The sequence below is a fragment of the Colobus angolensis genome, unplaced genomic scaffold (assembly GCF_000951035.1).
Source record: "Colobus angolensis palliatus isolate OR3802 unplaced genomic scaffold, Cang.pa_1.0 Scaffold313, whole genome shotgun sequence".
In the NCBI taxonomy this organism is placed as follows: Eukaryota; Metazoa; Chordata; class Mammalia; order Primates; family Cercopithecidae; genus Colobus; species Colobus angolensis.
In genome coordinates, this window is record NW_012116411.1 from 4210314 (window position 1) to 4227926 (window position 17613).

The 17613-nt window shown below is 38.0% G+C and overlaps 1 protein-coding gene across 2 annotated transcripts in view; it reads left to right on the plus strand.

Annotated features, from left to right (window-relative positions):
* The first annotated feature begins 2737 nt into the window (after positions 1 to 2737).
* TEX10 (testis expressed 10) overlaps positions 2738 to 17613 on the plus strand; it is a 47580-nt gene continuing 32704 nt past the window's right edge. For both annotated transcript variants that reach the window (XM_011951026.1, XM_011951027.1), the window contains exons 1-4: positions 2738 to 2928; positions 4695 to 5407; positions 5787 to 6030; positions 12047 to 12159. In XM_011951026.1, the coding sequence (XP_011806416.1) occupies positions 2749 to 2928; positions 4695 to 5407; positions 5787 to 6030; positions 12047 to 12159 (1250 nt within the window). In that variant the 5' untranslated portion in view covers positions 2738 to 2748. The remainder of the gene's footprint in view (positions 2929 to 4694; positions 5408 to 5786; positions 6031 to 12046; positions 12160 to 17613) is intronic.

The following is a 17613-nucleotide window of genomic DNA, read 5'->3' on the forward strand; positions in this document are numbered from 1 at the left end:
TTGGAAATGAGGAAGGGTAAGAAGGTGGCAGGCAAACTATTAATAGTTGCAATTCCGTTCGATTGAAATCCTAAAAACGCTAGGATCTGCCTTTTGTTGGAATTAGGAGGAAAGAGCAACAGTAGGAATGTGTGACATTCAGCTTTGAAACTATCGGGGATCGCAAGCTTAAGGACTAGTGATGTGAGTTCCTTCTCCGAGACGAGCATTCCTACCTTTTGCTAAAAATTGGCTACTGTAAAAGTGGCTTAGTGGGACTTTTTGATTTGCTGTGTTATGAGAATCTTTGTTATAAGTTAAAGTCAATTACTAGTAGAACTTTGAGAATTCTTCGCATAAAAATGCTTTGTGTCCCGTAATAATATTACTAGGTTTGAAAAGTCAAGGAAGGTCAATCAGCCCTCTTAATTTTCCTAGTAGAGAAAGCATTAACGTGACTAATACAAAGCGATAGATAATATGGCATAAAGTTGACAGTAGACTGTCGAAGATTGATCAGGTTGTTAATGGCTAAATAGAACCCACAGGACTGGGGGAGGAAGGGACTTAATTTTTCTGAATGTCCTGTATTATTTACTTTAGTCTCTGGTACCAGCTAGTAATAAAATTGTAGGAAAACCTCACAAAGTGTCCTTGCTTAATTAATGAAAACCATTTTTATATTAAAAGAGGCTAGGTGAGTATCATGGCCTTCTTTTTAGGCCTTATACCCACCCACCCACCCCCAGCTTTTTTTTTCAGACTAAGGTAACTAGGGGTGTGGGTGAGATGAAAATTTGGGAATAGGGACAAATGAAATAAGCCAAACGGTTTTGCCACGAAGACTTCCAGTCTTCGGGTTAATTCTGGTATGTTCAAGGTGGTTTTGCAGAGCTCAGTTCTGTGAATGAATCCGTCTTCAACTTCTTGATAAAGGCGTGACTTCCAAACTTTTCTGAGGTGCCTTGTTAAAACGTGTTTAGTACCACCTACCTTGCATGGTTCTGTGCAGATTGTATACTGAGGTACACGATGCATCTCGTACCAGGCTTGGTATGTACTGATCCTGAGACTTGAGGGACACGCACATGTTTATGCTTAGAGCATACATATTTAACCATGTACCAGGCACAGTTCTGAGTGTTTTACAGTTATGTATGATTATCCCTATTTTGTAGATAGAAATTGGTACAGTGTACAGCTAGAAAGCGTCGGAGTCTGGATAAGAACCTAATCAATTTGGTTGTAGAATTGATTCTTAACCTGTGGGTAATCCTACCTCGTGGCTATCTAATATAACCCTGTAATTAGGTGAATTTGGATATATTGTCATAGCTGATTAGCTTCTGAATTCCTTGAACTTGAGCTGCTCAGTATTGCACTGGCCATTTTATTAATGTTGTAATAATGGAAATTTTCATTTTACCCATTTTTTTAATACCCTCGTGTGTAGCATTGTCGCTTTTTATGGCCAGGCACAGGATAATTATGATAAACCAGGCGATTAGGGGAAGTTTTATATATTCCAGACGTACTTACCCTATTCAAGTGGTGTACAGTGGAACGCAGAGTTCGTTGTTCCCGGTTGTGGAAAAGGCTTTAAGAAGAATTTAACTGGTTCTAGATAGAAGAGGCTATTGTTTTAGATAGAGGTTAGCTTGTGGGAAGATAAAGCTGGAGAGGATGGATGGGGCCACGTTAGGAAGGACCTCCTATGTCCTGCTAAGGAGGTTTTACTGTGTATGAGGAGTGGAACTGAGAGCTCTTGAGTCTTGGTCATGAGATCTGTGTTTAGAGAGAGCTCTCTGGTAAAGGGCCGGTGGACTAGAGAGTAGACACTAGATAGTAGCCAAGAGTACCAGTGGGGAAGGTATTGAATGGTAAAAATAAAGGACTTCTAGAAAGTAGTGGCCTGGAAATAGGTAAGAGACACAGATCAGAAATTTCATGTGTAAGTACAAGGTTTGGAATGTGGTATAGAGGGGGAGGAAGTACAAGATGGCGTGGTGTTATGCCTGAGTTATTTATTGTAATAGTGGCTTAGCTGGTCTTTGTTCCTTATCCCTCTATTACATTATATATGTTTTCTATGCTGCTTTTTGTCCTTTTTGGGGACCAAGGGGGAATACTGTTTTCTATTTAGTCTGAACTTTATTCACTTTTGCTATGCTAGGTTTTTCCCCTACACCTGATCTTTACCTTGTTTTCCTTGCTGTTGAAAGGCCTATTATTCTCCTTGATGTGTATTTGAATATTACCCATTTTTCAGATGCTCAGCTTAGGTTCGTAAATCTTTTTCTAACCGTTACAGGCTGCATTAAATAATAACATTGATTTTCCAACTTTGCTTGGTATTGCTAGAGAAGTTCCTCCGAGGCGTTTATGAAGACCAGGAGCTTACCAGCAGATACATGTCATATCTCTAACAAGTTTGTGCTGCTCTTCTACACTCGAACAAAGGAAAAGAAAAAAACACATTTCAGAAGGTTTCCATTTAACCATAGCTTGACAGAAGGTTCCGTGACCCAAAAAACTTTGCAAAACCATAGCAAGACTGTTGCCTTGTTACAGTGTTTTATCACTAAACTGAGTTTTTAATAGTTCTTAACAGCATTTTTTAATATTTTGATCTTTCAGCATAATCACTGATTCTTATGATTGAAATAAATGTTACAGTAATATGTGTTGGAAAGTGCCTTTATTCTTCTTTTATCATTCTTGTCTCTATCCAATGCTTTTAATTAATTCTTTTCATTATAGTAGTCGAGAATGACCAAAAAAAGAAAACGCCAAGATGATTTTCAAAAAGTAAAATTGAAGGTTGGTAAAAAGAAGCCCAAGTTACAAAATGCTACTCCTACAAACTTTAAAACAAAGACTATACATCTGCCTGAGCAACTCAAAGAAGATGGAACACTTCCAACAAACAATAGAAAACTTAACATAAAGGTAAATCATTAATCTTGTTTTGATGAAAGAAGATTTTCTTTGGAATCATGTAGAATGTTGTATTTTTGTGAAAATTTATCTAAAGTCTTAAACAGTTTGCCTAGGGTCATAGGGTTTATTGATGTTTGGGGTTTCTCTTTTACCCAAATCTGATCTCTCTTCATATACCTGTGTTTTTCCACGTCCTCCAGAAAGGTTTGCTAAACTAAATGCACAGTTGTTTCTCGCTGGTATACTTATTTGATGATTTAATTTTTTTTTTTTTTGAGACAGTTCTCACTCTTATACCAGGTTGAGGACAATGGGATGCTATCATGGCTTGCTGCAGCCGTGACCTCCTGGGCTCGAGTGATCCTCCTGCTTCAACCTGACAAGTAGCTGGGGCTACAGGCGAGCTCACCATGCCTGGCTAATTTAGTTTTTTGTAGATACAAGGTTGCAATATGTTTCCCAGGCTGATCTCAAACTCTTGGATGCAAGCAGTCCTCCAACCAAGGCCTCCTGAGGTGCTGGGATTGTAGGTGTGAGCCATGGCACTTGGCTATATCTGGAAATAATTCTTACATGTTTTTGATGTGTCAGATTTTTGATGAACAGTTTTCTAGCTGTTTTTTAGCTAAGATACAATCCTGTCGTTCATTTTTGAACCTATACAGCACATAACTTATTATAGGTTTGTAGTAAATACTTGAAGTCAATTAAGTTTGAGCAAGTGTTGCTTAAGAATTTAACAGCTTTATGGAGACATAATTTACACATAATTAAAATCACCCATTTAAAGTATACAATTCATTGCTTTTAGTATATTTACAGAGTTATGCTACTGTCACCTTAATCTAGTTTTAGAACATTTTTATCACTCCAAGAAGAAAATCTGTACCCATTAGGAATCACTTCTCATTTCTTCCAGCCCTTGGCAATCACTAATCTACTTCTGATATCTATAGATTTGCTTATTCTGGAAAGTGCATATAAATGAAATCATACAATATATGGTCTTTTATTACTGGCCTTTTACTTAGCACAATGTTTTGGAGGTAACTGCAGGTTGTATGTAACTTGTAGCATATATCAGAACAGTGGTGCATTCCTTTGTATTGTTGAATTGTATTTCATTGCATGATTAGGTCACATTTTGTCGATCACTCTGCCGTTGATGAACATTTAGTTTGTTTCTGGTTTTTGGCTCTTATGAATAATGCTGTTATGAATATTTGTGTATAGGTCTTTGGGAGGATACACATTTTTCTATTTTTGTTTTTTAAGCTATGAGGTTAAATAATACTAAAGAGTTATTTAAAGTTGTTTTTTTAAAGGTTACATAAATTATTCCACAAATAAAATTGTCCAGTAGTATACTCTGAATAAAACACAAACACCCTGCAAAAGCCCATTTGAAATAGGCAGAATAAATAGGCCTGTCAAATTGAGAGTATATAAATATGCATTTCATGATGTTTGGTACATAGTATATTTTCAATAAATGATGGTGTGATTGCTGTCACTGTATATCATAAGAGTGCCTAAGCCTGTGTGTAGGTTAATGTAAAGTGAGAAAATTCCAACTGAAAATTATGCAGTGTTTTTATTAAGCTGAAAGTATTTTTCTGTTTCTGATCCTAACAAAAGCTAAATAACATTTAAAAAGTACTTGTTGAAGCAGTTTCCCCAAGGAGTGTTAGTTTACTAGTGTAGTGTTAGCATGTTTATTTGAAATTGATATATGTATATAAGTATACATCTAAAATTTGTATTTTTATTTATAGGATTTGCTGTCACAGATGCATCACTACAATGCTGGGGTTAAACAAAGTGCTCTTCTTGGACTTAAAGACCTTTTGTCTCAATACCCATTTATAATTGATGCACACCTTTCAAACATATTAAGTGAAGTGACTGCTGTGTTTACAGATAAAGATGCTAATGTACGATTAGCAGCAGTTCAACTTCTTCAATTCCTGGCCCCCAAAATACGAGCTGAACAAATTTCTCCATTTTTTCCTTTGGTAAGTGCCCATCTCTCTAGTGCCATGACTCACATTACTGAAGGAATTCAGGAGGACTCTTTAAAAGTTTTGGACATTCTGCTGGAACAGTACCCAGCTCTAATTACTGGCCGTAGCAGCATATTGCTTAAGAATTTTGTAGAACTTATTTCTCATCAGCAGCTGTCCAAAGGACTGATAAATAGAGACAGATCCCAGTCCTGGATACTTTCTGTAAATCCTAATCGGAGACTCACTTCTCAGCAATGGAGGCTGAAAGTCTTAGTGAGACTCAGTAAATTCCTTCAGGCCTTGGCAGATGGATCCAGTAGGTTGAGAGAAAGTGAAGGACTTCAGGAACAGAAAGAAAATCCCCATGCCACTAGCAACTCCATTTTTATCAACTGGAAGGAACATGCCAACGACCAGCAACACATCCAGGTTTATGAAAATGGGGGTTCACAGCCAAATGTCAGTTCACAGTTCAGGCTACGGTAAGAAGGATTTCAGTTATGTCCACACGGTTTTCCTGTATTGAATTATAACTGCTGACATTGATGACTATTGGTGGGAAGACATGCAGTTGTCTTTCATAGTTTTCATATAGTTACTCATGATTTGATTTTATTTACTCATGGAAAGAGTCATTTGTATGTTAATTTATTAATTTATAGCAAAGCCTTCGAGAAATAAAACGATAATATCTATTGGCTTTGTCATCTTAGAATTTCATTTTTCTTACTCGTTTTGATTGATGTAATTTTCAATTCATGGTGCTTCATTTTACTAGTACTCTATCTTTAAGATTTAAATTAGCAATGGATAATAAACATTTTTTAATCACTTAATTTTTTTCTTTTTTACCCTTATTAGGTATCTGGTTGGAGGACTGAGTGGTGTGGATGAAGGCCTATCATCTACTGAAAACCTGAAAGGATTTATTGAGATAATAATTCCTTTGCTAATTGAGTGCTGGGTTGAAGCTGTACCTCCACAACTAGCTACTCCTGTTGGAAATGGTATAGAACGAGAACCTCTACAGGTTATGCAGCAAGTTCTTAATATTATTTCCCTTCTGTGGAAACTCTCTAAACAACAGGATGAAACCCATAAATTGGTGAGAACTAATGATTCTTTATTTTCTTAGTGTTGCCTTTTATCATAAATGGGAAGATTCGAAATCAGCTCATTACTACTAATTGGTTATGTATTTTTCTAAAAAGTACCTTGGGTTTAACTGTAAACTTGTTTGTTTTGCACAAAACTACAAATTAGTTTTCTGAAGTTACTATCTGTGAATATATGTATATTTTTAAGTGAAATGCATAACTCATGTTTGATTCCGTTCATTTTTATTGGCTATAATTCACAGTAGTGTTTTAGTGTATTGTTTATGGCAGATTGATTGTGTAGGAACATTCTAGTTTCTGAAGGTCTCTTACATGATTTAAAAAGTTGCTTATTAAGTAGTCTCAATTTATTCCACATTGCCAGGTTTACTAGAGATGGACAAAACTGAAAAGCTCATAAACACTTGAATTGTTTTAAGTGTTGTGCTATGGTGAATGTAGTGCATAGTGTATGCTACAGTTTTTCTGTGCAACCAAGGAGGAACAAACCACGAGATTAAGTTGGTGCTAAATTAATACGATAACACACTTAAAAAGGGTAGCTGCAGAAGCAAGACTTCAAAGCTAGAAGCATCTGGTTCTCAGAATTGCTGTAGGGACTTTTGATAAGGCAGGTGTGAATCCTTTAAGTTTATATAAAACTGAGAAGGTAGTTTTCTTGTTTTTGTTTTATTCTTTTTATTTCAAGTTGAAGTTTAGAATGAGTCGGTATGCTGCATAAGATGGGATAAATTAAGTAGTATTTGACAGTCTTGAAAAGCATTATAGAGTTGTAGTAAGGTGTATATTTTAGGAGCATGTTCTGCTGTTAACCCATCATCTGTAGGGATGTTTTGTGAATTGCTTTTTCAAATAAGATAGCATTTTACTGATTACAGTTTTGAGACTTTGTATTTTATGATTCATTGCATACATTGACAAAAAATTAATCATAGGTCTATACTGTATGATTTTGAGAAAGCAAAGCTTGTTTCTCATATGGCAGTTAATTTGTGATGTAGGCTAGAGACAGTAAGAATGTATGTAGCTCCTTAAAGTATATATTGCTTACGGTCTTGATCTATGATCATCTGAAAGGTTCAGATAGAAAATGAAAGTAATGCTAAAGTCCTTAAGATGTCCTATAAAAAAGAAAAAGTAATATTCAACATGGACTTTGAGTGCCAGTTTTTTCTTTTCTTTTTTTTTTTAAATTTTTGAGACCGAGTTTTACTCTTGTTGCCCAGGCCGGAGTACAGTGGCACAATCTTGGCTCACTGAGACCTCCACCCCCTGGGTTCAAGCAATTCTCCTGCCCCAGCCTCCTGAGTAGCTAGGATTACCGGTGCCTGCCACCATGCCTAGCTAATTTTTTGTATTTTTAGTAGAGATGGGGTTTCACCATGTTGGGCAGGCTGGTTTCGAACTTCTGACCTTAGGTGATCTGCCCACATCGGCCTTCCAAAGTGTTGGGATTACAGGTGTGAGCCACCGTGCCTGGCCTAGTTTTTTCATTTTTAGAGAGCCGAGAAGTAAAAATTCCAAGCTGCTCTGGTGTTTGGTTACATATAAGCACTAGTAAACTTTTGTTACTGCTTTGTTAGTAGCATTTGTATTTAGACAGACTAGTAGGACCAAAATGCAAAATCTGAAAATTTATTAATTATGCTAGTTTTGGGTCATCTTATCATCTGGATAACACTAACAAAGGATCTAAATACTGCTTTAATTTTATGGATATTTAAAATAGTATGCTTTAAAACTATTTTGTGCTATTATAACATGGCTAGGCTTATTAGCAGCTTATTAACATAGAATGGTAAGTTTAAAAGACTACGTAGACTGTTGAAGATCAGAATACTAAATTGAGATACTGTATAAAGCTGAAATAAATAAATTCAGATAGGAATAATATTTAAAAACATCCACTGGTAGAATTCTCTAATTCACCTTGGTAGATTTGTAATAACTTGATAAGAACCATTATCTTTTTTTTTTTTTTAAAAAGGAACCATTATCTTAGAGACAGAATATAAAAATGTAGATTGTTGGTACAATCTATACAAAATGATAGGTTGTAAGTAACATTCTGTACAAAATGACATTAAAATGCATGTTCTGGTCTTAAACTTTTGGCCTTAAATGATCCTTGCACCTTGGCTTCCCAAAGTGTTGAGATTACAGGCATGAGCCTCTTTGTCTGGCCACAGCCTAATCTTTAGGAGGAACCAAATTTAGCATTCCTTGGCATTAAACTCAAATCACACACCATAAGCTGAATTGTAACCCTCTTCTCTCAGAAACTGTATAGATTTTTCTGTTGGTAAATTGGTGTCTCAGTTAGATATAGTCTTAGGACTACTGACTGCTTTTGCATGTTGGCGCTGCAGCTTGATGCATTTAGTTTGCTAGTATTTGCAACACAGTTGAGAAATTTCACTTGTATTCAAGTAGTTTTTTTAAAAAAACTTTTTAGTAATTTGAAGCTTTGATCCTTGTTTTGAAAAGAAGTCTCAAGGTACATTAAGTCTTACATGCAGTGGTTGAATAGTCAGATTCTGTAATAATCAACTGAAGTTGTTTATTTCTGAAATACTGTGGTATCCTTTTTTTTTTTTTCCTGTTCATATAAACAGCCATTTATTCCAGCACTATTTGTTGAACAGATTGTTCTTTTACATTTGATTACCATGGCACTATTTTTCTTTTTTCTTTCTTTTCTTTCTTCTTCCTCTTCTTTCTTTTTTTTTTTCTTTTTGCATTCCCTTACCTATCTTTTTTATTTTTAAAAAAGTCAAACTTTCAGAAGGAATACAATAAGCACTTGCCTACCCCCATCTAGACGCAGCAATTTCTGACATTTTTTGCACATGTTGAAATACTGTGTGTATCCTTAATAGTTAGCTAGCTATATCCTTGATATAGCTAGATTTTTTTTTTTTTTTTTGTTGAGATGGAGTCTCGCTCTATCACCCAGGCTGGAGTGCAGTGGCCGGATCTCAGCTCACTGCAAGCTCCGCCTCCTGGGTTCACGCCTTTCTCCTGCCTCAGCCTCCCAAGTAGCTGGGTGCCTGCCACCACGCCCGGCTAATTTTTTTTTGTATTTTTAGTAGAGACGGGGTTTCACCGTGTTAGCCAGGATGGTCTCGATCTCCTGACCTCGTGATCCGCCCGTCTCAGCCTCCCAAAGTGCTGGGATTACAGGTTTGAGCCACCGCGCCCGGCCAATATAGCTAGATTTTATTTATTTACTTTATGTTTTTTGGAGAGGGAGTCTCGCTCAATCGCGCAGGCTGGAGTGCAGTGGCGCGATCTTAGCTCACTGCAAGCTCCGCCTCCTGGGTTCACGCCTTTCTCCTGCCTCAGCCTCCCAAGTAGCTGGGTGCCTGCCACCACGCCCGGCTAATTTTTTTTTGTATTTTTAGTAGAGACGGGGTTTCACCGTGTTAGCCAGGATGGTCTCGATCTCCTGACCTTCTGATCCGCCCGTCTTGGCCTCACAAAGTGCTGGGATTACAGGCACAAGCCACCGTGCCCGGCCGATATAGCTAGTTTTTAAAATGAGAGTATAGTTTAACATTAACTTTTTGATTTACTGTGGTTTTTAGTGTACTGTATTAGTAGTGTCAGGGTCAGTATTATGTTATAAAAATTGTCTTAGCTTTGCATTTAATGCTTGGCTTGCTACTTTTTCTCAATGTGTGTGTCTCATTCCTTTTATCCTTTTCCTATGAGGGTTAGAGTTTGTAACCAAACACTAATGCAGTCATGCTTTTTAAGGCATTTATTCAAACCTTTATTGGTTATCAATAAATAATAGCTACTTAATTAAAATTTAAAATTCAATTCCTCAGTAATGCTAGCCACATTTCAAGTGCTCAACAGCTACATGTGGGTAGTGGTTACTATATTGGACAGTGCAGATATATAACAGTTTGATCATTACAGAAAGGTCTTTTGAATAGTACTATTCTAGACTCTGGGGCTACAGAGATAAACATGGTTGATAAGGTGCTTGCCCTCATGGTGTGTACCTTCTGGTGGGGTCTGTAGACGGTAAACAGATACACAATGTCAGTACTAGGAAGAAAGATGAAAGTAAAATGGGGTATAAAGAGAGCATGGGCAGGAACAGTGAGGGGGAGCTATTTTAGGTAGGTTGTCAAATACTCTCTGAGAATAAGATACTTGAATGTCATTGAAGTGAAGGAGCAAGTCTTGTCGACATCTGTGGGAAGAACATTCAGGCATAGGAAACAGCAAGTACAAAGGCTCTGAGGTGAGAACAGACTTTGCATATTTGAAGAATGGCAGGAAGGCCTGTGCAAATGAGGTACGGGGAGAATGGTAGAAGTTGGGGGCGAAGAAGAGTGATAGTGGCCAGATCATGTGGGACTCTGTGGTCGCTGGTAAGGAGTCTGGATTTTAACCTGAGTGTGGCAAAAAGACCATTGGAGGGTTTTGAGCAGAGGAGTGGCATGATCTGCGTTTTATTTATTTAACTTTAATATTGCTGTTTTTACAAAAACAGAACACTAGTGAGCCCCAGGTGCTCACAGTCTAACTCTAGCAACCATCATCTCTTGGATGACCAGTCCTGTCCTACATGTATATATATTCGTTTCCTTTCCTCCTTCCTGTATTATTTGGAAACACGATTTATGTTTTAAAAGATCACCCTGCCTGCTGTGTGGGGAAATTGACTTTTGGAGGATAAAAGGAGAAACAGGGAGACTGGTTAGGAGGCTATTGCAGTAATCCAAATAAAAGATGATGGTGACCTGGTGTCTAATGTTTGAAATGATAAGTAGCTGGATCCAGGTAAAGCCAGCCAGACTGCTGGTATGTATAATGAAGGAAAGAGAAGTCAAGGATGAGGCCAGTGTTACATCACCCAAATGAGAAAGAAGGTCATTTGGCAGGGAGAATTTGGTTTTATTCATGTTCAGTTTTAAGATACTTGTCAGAAGTTGAAGAGGAAATGTCAAGTACACATTTGTATATAAAATCTGGAGCTCAGGTAGAAATGATTCAAGTATTATTACTGGGCAAATCCAAATTAGAAGTCAGGAAGAAGAAAACCCAGTAAAGATACTAAGGAGGAACAATAATTGAGCTATAAGGCCGGGTGCAGTGGCTCACACCTGTCATCTCAGCACTTTGGGAGGCCAAGGTAGGCGGATCACTTGAGGTCAGCAATTCAAGACCAGCCAGGTCAACATGGTGAAACCCCAGCTCTACTAAAAATACAAAAATTAGCTGAGCGTGGTGGTGGGCACCTGTAATCCCAGCTACTCAGGAGATTAAGGCATTAGAATCGCTTGAATCTGGGAGGCAGAGGTTGCAGTAACCTGAGATGGTGCCACTGTACTCCAGCCTGGGCAATAGAGTGAGACTTTGTCTCAAAAAAAAAAAAAAAAAAACAACCAAATTGAGCTGTAGGGTGACCAGCTCTTTTAGCACCTCAAGTCCCACATCTAGGAAACTTCTCAGTCTCTGACAAAATGGAATGGTTGGTTACCCTGGATAAGAGGAAATAAAGAATATTCTAATTTGGAATTAGAAAGACAGTGTTTCCATAGGAGGCAAATGATAAATTCGCCAATACTGCTGAAGTATTTTAAGGAAATGCATTGCTTTGTGAAACTGTTAAATAATGGAATTGCTGGAGAATAGAGTTATGGTGTAGATAGGACGTCATGGAGAAAGACTTTCTTGTATATTTTATAAGCATTGCATTAGTGGTCCAAATTCAGAATTTTAATCTCAGATACTTTCACTTTTTCTCTCTTAAGCAGCAGACAGAATGCAAGTAGAAGTAATTATTAAGCACCAAAAGGATCTATAGATGAAAACTGGGTGCTTTAACAGTTAATTCTGATTTTAAAATTTATTTACATATTATATTACTGGTAGATAGTGAATTATGATGGGACATTTGACAAGTTGTCAATTTTCTTCAAGTTTTATTGGTTATTTTATATTTTTTCTTGTAGATTTTTCTAATCTTTGCTATTTCAATAGGAATCATGGCTTCGAAAGAACTACCTTATTGATTTCAAACACCATTTTATGAGTCGTTTTCCATATGCCTTAAAAGAAATAACCAAGCACAAAAGGAAAGAGCCAAATAAAAGGTATTATGATTCTTTTTCACTATATAACCTTGAAAAGCTGTTTAACCTGAAATTATCGGGAGATAATTAGCCTTAATATGGAACTTTCTACAGTACTGCGTGTTTATGTCTAGATTTTGTGAAAATAAAAGTAGTAGTAAGGCTGATTTTTGGACAAGTCAGTTTGAGCCTTCTACAGTAATGCGTGTTTATGTCTAGATTTTGTGAAAATAAAAGTAGTAGTAAGGCTGATTTTTGGACAAGTCAGTTTGAGCCTTGGGATTAACAGTTTTTTTTTTTTAAGTGTGTAAAATGATTTTTTTTTTGTGCTAGATGAATGTATCAATTTACATAAATACGAATTTAATAGAAGTCAGGTATATGGTTTATTTGGGTGAGGCACTGTGTGATTATTGAACCTCTTAAGCAGGAGAACATCTTGATGATCATCTAGTTCTGCTCTCATTTATACATGAGGAACCTGGTAGTGAAACTAATGTTAGTATCCCTAAGGAAGGAGGGCAATTGGAGAAAAATCGGAAATAAAAGGTAATTGATTAGAAGATGAAGGTTAAAAAAAAAAAAAAAGTAAGCCCAGAAATTATTTAAAATGTCTGCCTCAAGTAAGAGCAGATAAATGTGAGAACAAGTTATGTAATGAAATTTGACAAGAAGGTACAAGCTAAAACACTAATACTGTGGTTCCTGTAAATGAGCAAACACTTGCAAGGGATCTTAAAGTCTGTCAAAGGCTCTTAAATATATCAAAGGGAATACACTAGCTAGAGAATCATTGAGGTTTTTTGAGCAGGGTTCAGAGGATATGCTTGGAAGCAATATAGCTATTTCAGGCATAAGAGTTTTTCATTCATTCACTAAATATTTGTTTTGGTTGCTTATTGTGAACAAGGTAGAACTAAGTATTGTGATAGGAACAGATTTTTTAAGCCTTTTACCTTTCTTGAGCAGTTATATATGTGTGTGTGTATATGTATACATATATACGTATGTATGTGTATATGTATGTAGATGTATATATATACGTGTATATATATACGTGTGTGTGTGTGTATATATATTGGTTTTTTTTTTTTTTTGGTGAGATAGAGTCTCACTCTGTTTCCCAGGCTATGGCACCATCTCAGCTTACGGCAACCTCCGCCTCCCGGGTTCAAGTGATCCTGCTGCCTCAGCCTCCCAAGTAGCTGGGATTACAAATATGCACCACTATGCCTGGTTAATTTTTGTATTTTTAGTAGAGTCAGGGTTTCATCATATTGACCAGGCTGGTCTTGAACTCCTGACCTCAGGTGATCTGCCCACCTCAGCCTCCCAAAGTGCTGTGATTATAGGCATGAGCCATTGCACCCAGCCTTAAGCAGTTATATTCTAAATCATAAAAGAGTGTGTGTCAGGGTCCAGTCATGAGACAGAAACTATGACAATGAATTTTTTTTTTTTTTTTTTTTGAGACAGAGTCTCGCTCTGTCACCCATGCTGGAGTGCAATGATTTTTTAACAGAATTTAATATAAATAATTATTAACTACGTATACAAAGAAAGTTAGGTATTATGGAGGTACCAACTGTGGGAAGCAGATAGTACCTGTAGAACTGGGAGAACAAAGAAGGGAAGAAGCTTGGAGGAAGGGAGCCAAAACTCTAACCTCTCAGAAGGGGATGCTCCTCAGCAGGTACTGATATCGAGCTGAGAGCAAGAATCCCATAGGGCTGGGGTCCAGTACTCTGAAAAGGGGGTGTAGCTGGCTGGTGCTGACGTTTCTGAGAGGCATGATGATTCTGGTTCTGTGTCAGTAAAACTACAAACTGGAGTCTGCTATGGCTACTATAACGAACTGCAAATGACCTGAAGAAGAGCTGCTGATTGACACTGGCAGCAATAGAAAACAAAAACAAAACTAGCAAGTAAACAGAAGAGTGTCCCGTCTTCCTCTTACAGCTTTCTAGGCCTATTGTATCACCCCTTTATTGGCAGAGCCTAATAAGCCATCTACAAAGGAAAAATGTGGGTCCCAGAGTCCCAACCCTAGGGTCACAAAGCAGAGTATAGAGGGTGACTTTGAAGCTGAGAAACAGCTCAGTAACTAATATTTACATATGTAAATTTACATATGTAACACAAAGCAGTATAAAAGTATCATTAGCACTATACAACTAAGTGCTATAGGAATTCATAGGAAGAGACAGATCACTGCTTGTTAGGATAAACAGAAAAAGCTAAATTGAAGCATAGTATTTCAACTGGGTATGAACGTGGATATGGTTTCAGGAGGCGGAAATGCAAGGGATGAGACTAGTGTAACTAGAGGAGATAGCATACAAGAAAACCACAGGATTAGGAAATGGATGGATCTGGGTCCAGTCTGATTTCTGCTCTTCCCTGGCCTTGATGGGGAAGCCATTTCTTGACTCAGGAGTTCATCTTCAGATCCTTTTGGCATTGAAGACTTTAGGTTCAGTCAGAACTGTTCTAGGGAGCTTCTGGAGTTGAGGGGACAGAATCAAAGAGACACTTTATTGAGCCAGATGTTAGATTTTTTCCCCCATACAATTTTCTTACCGGAGTTTTTATTCTGGGATTCATAGGTAAGCTTCAGAAAATCCATGAACTCTTGAAGTATTGATGGAGAATTACATGTATGTGTATTTTTTCAGATAAGGCATTCTGTATATAATTTTCATCAAAATGTGATTAAATTGTGGTTTAGATGTTTAGGATTTAGTAGACTTCAGTGTAAATAAATTACTGAAGAATGTATCGGTGTATCGTCATTCAAGAAACTTATTGGACTCTTATGTGCAAGGCACTTACTTATTGTACTAGTTGCTGAGCATTTCATGGTAAAGGAAATAGGTAGAGTACCAGTTCTCGTGGAGCACGGTCTAATGAAAAAGACATTTATTTTACTTGATTCTTTAGTCAGTGACTGACTGTGACAAATAAGTGAAGAAAGAGCTTAGGTTAATACAGGAGTATGTAGTAAGGAGTTGGTTCTGATCTTTCACGAGGGGAGGACCATCTTAGCAAGGTTGCCCTGATGGAAGTGACAGTGTGCTGAGATATAAATGGGAAAAAAAATGAATTAACTTTATGAGGAGATTGAGATGATGAAATGGAGGGATTTTTAGCAAAGATGGATTGCCAGTATAACCTACTTTTCAAAAGATTCCCCCCCATGATTGATTTTTGGGGAGCCTACAGGCTGCTTTTAAGTAAGTGCATTAAATACTTAGCAAATAGCCTATGAACAGCAGCACAAATCAAAGTTAGGGAAGTCAACAGTGGTCTAGACCAACAGTCCCCAACCATTTTGCTAATGAGGGACTGGCTTCATGGAAAACAATGTTTCCATGGACCTGAGGTGGGAGGATTGGTTTTTGGGATGATTCAAGTGCATTACATTTATTGTGCGCTTTATTTCTATTATTATTACAATTATATAATTCACCATAATGTAGAATCAGTGGGAGCCCTGAGCTTGTTTCCTGCAACTAGACAGTCCTATCTGGGGGTGATGGGAGACGGTGACAGATCTTCAGGCGTTAGATTCTTATAAGGAGCATGCAGTCTAGATCCCTTGCATGCACAGTTCACAATAGGGTTCATGCTCCTATGAGAATCTAATGCCACTACTGATATGACAGGAAGCAGAGCTCAGGCAGTAATGTGAGCAATGGGGAGCGACTGTAAATATAGAACAATCTTAATTCGTCTGCCGCTCCCCTCCTGCTGTGTGGTCTGGTTCCTAACAGGCCATGGACCAGTGCCAGTCTGTGATCTGGGGTTGGGGACCCCTGATCTAAGCCAGTGTTGTTCACACTTCTTGTTCATGTACCCCCAATGTATTTTTATTTTTTATTTATTTATTTTTTTTTTGAGACAGTTTCATTCTTATCATCCAGGCTGGAATGCAGTGGCACGATCTCGGCTCACTGCAACCTCTACCTCCCGGGTTCAAGCAATTCTTCTGCCTCAGCCTCCCAAGTAGCAGGGATTATAGGCATGCGCCACCACACCCAGCTAATTTTTTGTGTCTAGTAGAGACAGGGTTTCACCATCTTGGTCAGGCTGGTTTCCAACTCCTGACCTCAGGTGAGCCAGCGTGCCCAGCCTGTATTTTTAACCTGATATCTGCATTTTTAAATCTCTGGTCGAAATACAGAGTTAAAAATGATATAATTTATTTTTATTGGGGTAAAATATATATAATATTAACCATTTAAACCACTTTTTAAGTGTACAGTTCAGTGGCATTAAGTACTTTCACATTGTGTGATCATCACCATCTATCTTGAAAAAAGACATTCTTTGCATTTTTCATTGTTTTGACATTTGCACTAATGATACAAAAGCAATGATGGGTAAAACTGTTAGTATCTTAGGATGAATTAAGGCAGTGGCACTAAACTATACTAGTAGACATTGTATTCTTCACCACCATATGCTCACAGTTTAAAAGAAAAACAAGCCAGTTTCACTTAAGAAGGTCCTTAATAAGCAGTAAACATAAGTGATTGTATTAAGTCATGACCCTTGTCCTGGTGCGGTGGCTCACGTCTGTAATCCCAGCACTTTGGGAGGCTGAGGTGGGTGGACCATGAGGTTAGGAGACTGAGACCATCCTGGCTAACATGGTGAAACCCTGTCTCTACCAAAAATACAAAAAGTTAGCCAGGTGTGGTGGCAGGCGCCTGTAGTCCCAGCTACTCGGGAGGCTGAGGCAGGAGAATCGCTTGATCCCTGGAGATGGACATTGCCGTGAGCCGAGGTCATACCACTGTGCTCCAGCCTGGGTGGCAGAGTGAGACTCCTCCAAAAAGAATAAAAAAGTCATGACCCTTGAGAACGCATATTTTTAATATTCTATGTGATGAATGAGAAGTGTACATAAAGCATTTCTGCTGCATATCAAAGAACTATGATTGTCTCAAGGAAATAGCCCTGTGGGATTTTCCTACTTGCATTTTCCTGGAATGGACTAGATTTTAACTTGAAGAAAATGACTGACAAACAGTGGTTATTCAGATTTGGGTATTTGGCACATGTTTTCACAAAAAACAAAGTGGCCAGGCGCAGTGGCTCACACCTGTAATCCCAGCACTTTGGGAGGCAAAGGCAGGCAGATCACCTGAGGTCAAGGGTTCGAGACTGGCCTGGCCAACATGGTGAAACCCTGTCTTTATTAAAAATACAAAAATAAGCCAAGTGTCGTGGTGCACGCCTGTAACCCCGATACTTGGGAGGCTGAGGTGTCAGAATCACTTGAAGCCCAGAGGCAGAGGTTGCAGTGAGCCGAGATAGTGCCACTGTACTCCAGCCTGGGTGACAGAGTGAGACTCCTCCATCTCAGAAAAAAAAAAAAAAAAAAAAAAAAAAAAAACCAAATTGAGCTGTAGGGTGACCAGCTCTTTTAGCACCTCAAGTCCCACATCTAGGAAACTTCTCAGTCTCTGA